Source organism: Xenopus laevis, chromosome 1S (assembly GCF_017654675.1).
Source record: "Xenopus laevis strain J_2021 chromosome 1S, Xenopus_laevis_v10.1, whole genome shotgun sequence".
NCBI classification, from domain to species: Eukaryota; Metazoa; Chordata; class Amphibia; order Anura; family Pipidae; genus Xenopus; species Xenopus laevis.
This window is the reverse complement of record NC_054372.1, coordinates 88,660,668-88,670,030: the sequence shown is the minus strand read 5'-3', so window position 1 is coordinate 88,670,030 and position 9,363 is coordinate 88,660,668. Positions and strand designations below refer to the sequence as shown.

General features: G+C 36.8%; 1 protein-coding gene across 2 annotated transcripts; it reads right to left on the bottom strand.

The window, feature by feature from the left end:
* Positions 1–808: 808 nt before the first annotated feature.
* Positions 809–9,079, bottom strand: abhd17a.S (abhydrolase domain containing 17A S homeolog). Of its 2 annotated transcripts, none has more exons than XM_041576663.1 (4): positions 8,101–9,079; positions 5,289–5,483; positions 3,477–3,656; positions 809–1,613 (listed from the first exon to the last, which is right to left on the bottom strand). In XM_041576663.1, exons 1-4 carry the CDS (start codon positions 8,478–8,480, stop codon positions 1,385–1,387), a joined length of 984 nt encoding a protein of 327 aa, XP_041432597.1. In that variant the 5' UTR covers positions 8,481–9,079; the 3' UTR covers positions 809–1,384.
* Between the last annotated feature and the right edge of the window lie 284 nt (positions 9,080–9,363).

The window sequence follows — 9,363 nt, the reverse complement described above, 5'->3', positions numbered from 1 at the left end:
CCGGTCACCCAGACACAAAAAGTTGTATAATAAAAATCCTTTTCAAATTAAACATGAAATCCAATTTCTATTTTTTATTAAAGCATTTATAACTGTTGTAAGATGTAAGCTCATTTAAAAATCTCAGCTGTCTCAGCCCTGGGCATAGAGGCGGGGCAGACAATTACTTTCACTTTCCATTCAGCACTTCCTAGATGTCGCTGCTCTCCCCACATTACCCTGTTCTCACCGTTTAATTGTGTAGCCAGGGCATGGACATCAGGTCTCCCATTCTGGTGCACAAACAAGATTCTGAGATGATGTAAAGCTTGCCTTAATAACAGTATCCAGAAAATGTCCCCTGCCTGCTTGCTATAATTATGAATTCCCAGACTAAAGGAAACAAGATTCAAATAATTTATATAGTGTAATTAAAGTTCATTTTGCTTGAATAATATGATAAAATAGGATTTTGAATAATTTTTTTGGGTGACGGGTCCCCTTTTAGCATTCCATTTACTAAGTTAGAGTCAGCAGTTTATTATACCAGGAGAAACACTGACTGAAACACTGTACTATCTTCCTATCAGTCTTTCTCAGATATAGTCTTGAAGTCCAACCATGAGAGACTTGTCTGCAACAAGAATTAACATAAGTATGAGGGAAATCACTAATAAAAAAAAAACAAAATCTCAAACTTTAGGAAAAGAAAAATAAAGATTATTTGTGCAACTAATTTATTACATCTACTATATAAAAGCACTCCACTTATGCAGCATTTTTAAAAATACATTTTGCGCAAGATATAACAAATGGCTACTACAAGTAATTACACCTTAAAAATAGAATTTATTGGGTCACAGATATTTTGAGTTACTCAAACACATTGCAGTATGTTTGAGAATGAATGCATGTATGCATCAAATTCACATTTAACAAGAATGGATTATATATTTTCAGCAGACACAAAAAAAATCTGCATGGCTCATTTATATCATTATGTGAAATTGCATAGCACACAAGAAAGTGCATTTTACAGAATTTGTAAACAGGCTTCACAATGTATGTGCCAGAAAAACACAACTTACAAACATTCTTGCCCACAGGGTTAACAATCTTAGAACTTAAATATAAATTACAAACTTGATGCTTTTAATAATATTTCCTTTGCCACTATAACTTAAAGGACATATTGAAGTGGGTTGGGAGAAATCAAGTGACTGTCCTAACAGTGTTACCATGATTCCATTTGAACAAAGTTGGGAAACTGGATGTCTTTTTCATCTTTCTTTTATTTACAGAAAACATGAACATTGCAACCAGAAAATGTTGATACAGATCATAAAATCAGAAAGTCTGTTTTGGGTTTAATCAAAATAGGGAGAACTGAGAATTGAGCTGAACATCAGTTACTGTTTTGAGAAACCAACTCTTGTGTGATAAAGCGTTTTAGACGCTCCAAGTACTGACTGTATTGTTCAATGTCATTATGTCCAGCTCCCTCTACCCATAGAGGCTCCACAGTCTTGGGGCATCGTTCATACAGTGCCAAGCCATGAGAAAAATCAATGACTTCATCTTCTGTCCCATGCATTATCAGTACAGGGGAAGTTATCTTTGACACTTTTTCAATGCTAGGAGAAAAAAAGTTGCAGAAAGTGAGTGGGAAAAGTTCATCCAAAACAGGGTTGAACATACAGTATGCACATATCAAAGGCTGCAGCAGGCTAAGTATTATATTGACTCAAAGGTTTATGGTTTTTAAGCATGCTGTCTGAAAGAAATAATATTGGCAATTTAATTAAAAATTCTGACATTAAAATATATTAAATGCTATGCTTACTTCAGAACCCTTCTGAATGTTTGAAGTCTCAGACTAAAAATTCAAATCAATTCAGAAACACATTAATAGTGCAGAATGCTACCTTCAGCATGCAGTGTTTATTGCATATTTATTACTTAGTAGAACATTCCTGCTACTAACGGATTTCATTGACTAGACCTAGGGCAAACAATTGGTTCATTTAAAAAAATAATAGTACATAAAGATATGTCCTGCCTTCCCTGAACAAAGTTGCACGGGAATAACATTTTGGCTCAAGGAAACCTTATTATGAATGCATGTTGAGCACAGTAGCTAATATAATTTTTTTGCTTGGGGGGGTAATGTCCGGTAAAATAGGAACAATGGTTTAGTTGCCTTGCAGAAGGATTGTGCATTGCACTCCCAATCCAAACGCTCTACTGGTATCCCTCTAACTTTACAGCCAAATTTCTTCTTATGGGCACTCACCCCCTTACTTTTGGCCCTAGTTTTTATAATTAGGTCTTCCTTGTCATATGACCCCTCTCACTCCCTATTTGCCAGTGGGTCAGTTGATGAGAAGTGGCACCCGAGCCCTAAAATTAATCATAAGCAAGCACCTTAACCAGCTGGTAGCAGGGAGAGTGACAGCTACCTGACCAATAAAGGGCAGTGGTTTGTATATACAAGCATCTAGCAGTTCAGTTTTATTATTAAAATACATCAAGGAGCTTCAATCTGCCACAGTTACTTCTTGTTTACAGTTTTAATATAATATAGGAGAAGCAGGCAAATGCATATGTTGTCACAGAATTAAAGGGTGAATTCAGTTTGCTCTTTAATAACCAAGCCTAGTGAATTAGTTGTAAATCATTTTGGGTCAGAAACAACAGGACCTCGCTGAAAGAGAACTGTATGTTTACTATTTCAATTTACATCCAGCACTGCATTTTGCCCGGTGGACAGAGAAAGGAATTTTTCTGCAAATTTTAATTTACCAGATAAGGACCCGAAGGCCATCCCCCTAAAGCTGCTGCTTTTTAATTGCTCACAACCTGCAATCAGTTAATTAGGATGTCCCGGATGGACAGTATGAATGAAATGCTGCACATTGGTGCCAATTTAGAAGTGCAGGCTTTACATTTTACTGGGTGTGGCACAGCAGCCCTATTACTGCTAATAATAAAAAATGACTAAGTTGAATCTAAGCTTTTTTTTGTCCTCTAAGGCTAATGCCAGATGGGGCTGAAAATCAAGAATCAGCCCCTATGCTGGCATTAGCATCCTAACCCCGGAACAGTTGTGTTGGCCCGGGTGCAGGTACACGCAGCTGATTTTGGAGCGAGAATGCAAACTCTTGTGTTTCTTCACCAAAATCAGCTGTAGTGCCTGGGTGCAGGCAGGACAGGATGCTAATGCCAGCGTAGGGGCTGATTCTTGATTTTCAGCCTGTGTATTTCAGAAGGCTGATTTTCTGGCCTTAGCCTTAATTTATGCAAAAGCATTCTGAATAGAAATTGTAAGGACTTTAATATTGGTGATATATATATATATATATATATATATATATATATATATATATATATATATATATATATATATATATATATATATATATATATATATATACACACACACACACACACATATAATATATATATATATATAATAAGTAGTTGTAATAAGATCTTACTTTGGAAAGGCATCAAAGCAGTAGGTTTTCTTAGTGTCTGGCAAGACGACCCGCATACCAGAGGTCATCGCTGAATGCAGGATAACAGCAGCACATTCATAACGAGATGCTAAATCCACAGCTGGGACTGTGCCAATACTTTGCCCGTAAAGAAGAATGTTTTCTGGACTGATTCCATACCTTAAACATAAAACATTCAATGAAATACTTTGGCTATAAAGAAGGATGTTTTCTGAGCTGATGTCATACCTTGAACATAAAACAGTCAATTAAATATGTTTCTGTCACTAGTAAACTAGTCAGTAGTGTAACTACATGGCCACTGTGCAAAATGTTAACCCACATCCATTAACCTCTTATTATCCAAACATATTAAACAAGCTCACCATTCACCTGGTTTGCAGTGGCAAAATAGGGAGCTCATTAGCACATTTCAGCCTATCGTCGAGGTACAAGCTTCATTTTCTGTCTATACATTTTCTAACTATACAACAGCAAAATGTGTAAAAAGCTTTAGTAGCATTTTTAAAAAGATATTAAAGCAAGTGCTTTTCTATAACATTGTATATATATATATATATATATATATATATATATATATATATATATATATATATATATATATATATATATATATATATATATATATATATATATATATATAAAGTAGCTTATTGCCAACATAAAATAAATGACAGAAACCTTATTTTACCTCATATCTGCATTAATTTGCTAGTTTTTGCTTAATTAATGCAGCAATATTAGCATTTGGGTGAATATATTATATAAAACCAGTTCCCCCCCCATATGTGCCTTTCCAACCTTTCTTCACTACAATAAGGGGCATGTATGTGTGTTTAGAGCTGACCACAGAAAAATTAATTCACTTTTTATTCATTCCTATGGGATTTTAAGAATTGTATTTATCAAATGGTGAACTCTTATCAGCTGTTGATAAATACGATTCTAAAAAGCTCATAGAAATTAATAGAAAGCGAGTAGATTTACGTCTTCTCTTAGCCCTGTCGGTACCTCGTTTACAGACTTGTTATGCACTTCCTTATTGGCTTCCGCAGCAGGAAACCCAGGGCCCCAAAAGGGCGTCAGTGAACACCAGAACCCACAGGGTCCACCTGTGCGTCTGAAGGTACTACCACTGAACAAGGTTCCTGATAATGTGACCGTTACAGTTTACAGCTCTCTGGACATAGATGTAACATGTTTGTTTTATGTTTTTTTGCATAGTAAAGTCTTATAACCCACGAAGCCTGGAAATGCAAACACTGAGCTAAACTTTATGGGCTATGGTTCATGTTATCTTTACTGTCACAGCCATCTCAGGGACAGCCAAGGCAATGCAAACTCTCTTAGAGCAGAGCAGCAGTGAAAAAGCCATGTGAGTAATAAGACCTAAATTTGGACACAAAAGGGCAGAGAAACTATCCAGTATTTATATAAGGGACCTAACATATCTACATGTTGTTAATCACAGTGGCAAGTGATTACTGTTTCCTACGTGTAATAGCAATAGTTTCATAAAAAGGAAAAGCTATTATCTTCTCGTTAAAGTACAACCTACAGTCCAGTGATAGAGAAGTCCAGCCAAGCACCTAATCTGCATCATACCATCAGTCCAGTTTACAACAAGTCATTTTGGGGAGGTTGATAGCATCTTTTAAAACAGTTCTGAATAAGCTGCGTAAAGCATTATAAACATAAATTTACTGTATCTTTGAAAAACCAAATAATCCATACATGTCTTTAATTTATAGGATCATTCTATGTAGAATGTAAGGTCTACCTCCAACTCACCTTGTCCTCAGAGCATGCCATGCTGCATCAATGTCAGCATACAAGTTCTTTTCTGAAGGCCTTCCAGAGCTACACCCGTATCCAGAGTAATCATAAGAAAAGATATTGCAGTTGATGCGAGTACCCAGGTCTAAATAAAAGCTGGTCATCTGTCCCAAATCCACAGCATTCCCATGTGAAAATAGTAGGGTGAACCTTAAGGAAATTCATAGACAGGTGATGCAAAGATAAAAGAAATGTGTTAGAATAAGTAAAGATTTACTAAACAGAAAATCAATTGTGTTTATTGAAAGGAAAATCTGTCTCAGTCATAAGTAATTAAAAGGGTTGTTTATTTTCAAATCTCTGTACATGGAGTCATAGGCACTATTCTGTAGCAACCCTATGGAACATCAGCTGATATCTGACTCTGGTGAAAAACTGGTATGCAACAGATATTCGTTTAACCTGTTTTTCAGTGATTTTTTTCTTACAGCACTATCTTTTGAACAAAAGCATCTCCAAAAAAAACAAACCCATCATTTTCATCAGAGCTCCACAACATATCTGTTTTGAAAAGATGTGATAGAATCTCTGTAAAGTAAAAAAATGTTGTTTAAGATTAACTTTGTCCCACTTTTTTTTCTCTACAATAGTTAAAATGAAACTGCTTTACAACAGCCACACCTGTATAATCATCATTCCTTGTGTCGCTTGCTGTAGAGCAAGCAAAGTGTTAGTACAGGTATAGGATCCCTTATCCGGTAAAACCCGATATCCAGAAAGCTCCGGATTACGGAATGGCTGGCTCCCATAGACTCCATTTTATCCAAATTTTTAAAAATGATTTTGTTTTTCTCTGTAATAATAAAACAGTAGTTTGTACTTGATCCCAACAAAGATATAATTAATCCTTATTGGAAGCAAAACCAGCCTATTGGGTTTATTTAATGTTTAAATAATTTTCTAGTAGACATGAAGACCCAAATTACGGAAAAATCCATTATCCGGAAAACCTCAGGTCCCGAGCATTCTGGATAACAGGTCCCATACCTGTACAACTATGAGAACTATGAGATGCTTGGGATCTGGAGTTTTTGGCATATGGAAATTTCTGTGCCTTAGAGTTACCAATGAAACACTTAGGGGCACATTTACTATTGGTCGAATATTGAGGGTTAATTAACCCTCGAAGTAAAATCCTTCGACTTCGAATAGCGGAGTCGAAGGATTTACCGCTAATGCTTCGATTGAACGATCAAAGGAAAAATCATTCGGATCGAACGATTAAATCATTCGGAACGAACGATTAAATCATTCGGATCGAACGATTAAATCATTCGGATCGAACGATTAAATCATTCGGATCGAACGATTAAATCATTCGGATCGAACGATTAAATCATTCGGATCGAACGATTAAATCATTCGGATCGAACGATTAAATCATTCGGATCGAACGATTAAATCATTCGGATCGAACGATTAAATCATTCGGATCGAACGATTAAATCATTCGGATCGAACGATTAAATCATTCGGATCGAACGATTAAATCATTCGGATCGAACGATTCGAAGGATTTTAATCCATCGATCGAAGGATTTTTGCTTAGAAAGCTTATGGGGAAGGTCCCCACAGGCTAACATTGTTTTTTTTTAAAGAGACAGTACTTCGACTATCGAACGGTCGAATAGTTGAACGATTTTTAGTTCAAATGGTTCGGTTCAAAGTCGTAGTCGAAGGGCGAAGTAGCCAAAAAACAAAAAACAAAATTCAAAGTATTTTTCATTCTAATCCTTCACTCGAGCTAAGTAAATGTGCCCCTTAATATGAAAACTTTAGGACTGATTCTCCAACAGTATTGATTTATGCTAGTTCAGTTACCATCAAAGTAGGGACTCCAATCCTGATTCTTTTATGAAGGATTTGGGGCAAATTCCAAACCCGAATTTGCATATGCAACCAAATCATGGATTCAGTGGATCCCTATCTTCAAGTACAAAGTAAAGTCTAAATATTACCAAATAAAAAAAGTAAATTGTTGAAGAAATGTTTGTTTATAAAGTACTCTATGGCAAACTGAAATGCCATATTCCATAGCTTTCTGAATAATGTGTTTCCAGATAATAGATACCATATCGATTACACTTGAAAAGGGAGTCATTAATATAAGATGCTTATTCATTTTCTGATTAAGTTAGCTTTCCTGTTTATCCTGTTTAGTACAGTGTGGTTGTCAGGGATGAATCTCTTAAACTACCCTACTGACAAGAGTAGAAAAAGTTCACTGGATCACAACAGAAATGAGCCCACATCTCTTTCTCCTGAAAGTATTCTATACTCAACTATGATTGTGGTATTGTCAATAGCAATGTACAACCTTTAGAAATCACATCCTACTAAACATGAAGTCAATGAATGGGTGAAACTGCGAAGTAAAGAACTAAAAGATGTCTGTATTAATCTGTAATTAATCTTTTCCATTGCCTGTCATTTACAATACAATATAATGCTCATATAGCCTATACTTATAGCCTATATAATGCTCATATAGCCTATACGTTTTCAAACTGCTTAAAATACGTCAAGCAGGCCAATACAATTAGGATAATTAGAATACTTACAATAACTGAATATAATGGTTGAATACAAAATTTTGAAACAGCTATCACTCGCTCACATCCAAACGCACTGCACTTGATTTTTATGCAGTCACAATGATGACACCTTCACACTTTGCTAATATAAATCCAGATGGTCTTCATATAGGCTACATACCAGTTTAACACTTGTCTTGGGGGGAGGGGGGCTGTGACTTACAAAACATAACAAAACATTGCTTTTTGAAGCTCCAGTAATGACAGGGCTAAGTAAAGTAGTTGCCCTGCCTTCGTACCTGGCACCAGGAGCACAACGGACATACATGCAGGCAATTCTATTTCCCCGACTGCTCTTGGTCATGAAAACCTCTATGCTGTCCAGTTCCCGCTGAGTGTATTGAAAATCTGCCCGGTCTGTGAGTTGTAGTTTCCATCGGCCATGGAGCCCAGTTCCAACTCGTCCATTCCCTCCAGCTGGCAGGGCATCTGGCTCTGGTAATATAGTATAGGTGGGCTGGGGGGGCACAAAAGCCAATTTTGCAGCAATTGTACCGGGACATGGCGGGCAACAAAAAACGCAGCACAGCTCCTTAAAGGAAAATCCGTTCATTTCCTAATTCTGTAATAACAACTATAACACAGATGATTATGTTATTGCTAACTTTAAAAAAAATAAATAAAACCAGTGGTTGTCAATAAAAACCCATGGTCAAAGTGATTAGCCGAAATAGTACGATTTAAAGCCAGATTTGCTGCTGTGGTCAAGTACTTCCATATTTCTGCTCAGTAAATAAAACATTAGCAGCCTCTTGCGAGAGAGACAGGTGACTGGCACTGCATCGAAAAAGATCTAGGAGGAAACAGAGTGTTGTTGTGTTAGCACAACAGAGGATACTATTCCGTGTGCTCAGAACTGGAGTGACAGGATCAGCAAGCGCCGCAGTTAGTAGGGTGTCCCCAAGTACGGTTGGCTGCCCATTAGATGTCTTTTCGGTCTCATTCTATAAATCAACGTCTCTCCTCCGGTTGTAGTCAGAATAAAGTGCCGCTGTGTCTATAAGTCACAAGATGTGTCCTCTGATCTGTGACTGTCTCTGTTTTCCCGGTTGCCGGATGTGACTGTGTGCTGCAGACTGGAAGTGACGATTAAAGGGAAACACAGGGAAATAGGGATAACACACGAGGTAGGCGGGATGGAACGGACAAGGTTTTGGAATGTTCACGTGACTTAAAACGTGATCCATTGCGAGTTTCCAATTACCCAGCCGGTGTGAGTAGTGCACAAAAGCTTGCCCATTAATGTTAATAATAAGCACTTCTCTGAAGTGACCGATACAGACATTTGTCATAATAAGCACTAATCTATTTTAACACCTGCAAGACTGGAAATCTAACCTGAGGCAGCATACCCTCCTAATTAGTTACAGTCAACATGAGCAATACTTTAAGGGGTGGTTCACCTTTAAGTTAACTTTTAGTATGTTATAGAATGG

Bases quoted from the DNA above. Each gene is read 5' to 3' on its own strand.
- abhd17a.S (XM_041576663.1), bottom strand. From the start codon at position 8,480: ATGAACGGATTTTCCTTTAAGGAGCTGTGCTGCGTTTTTTGTTGCCCG. The intron at 5,484-8,100 runs GTTATGTTTTGT...AATTTCCTTAAG, and splicing joins GCTTCAAAAAGCAATGTTTT to GTTCACCCTACTATTTTCAC. The intron at 3,657-5,288 runs GTGAGTTGGAGG...TTTATGTTTAAG, and splicing joins TGGCATGCTCTGAGGACAAG to GTATGGAATCAGTCCAGAAA.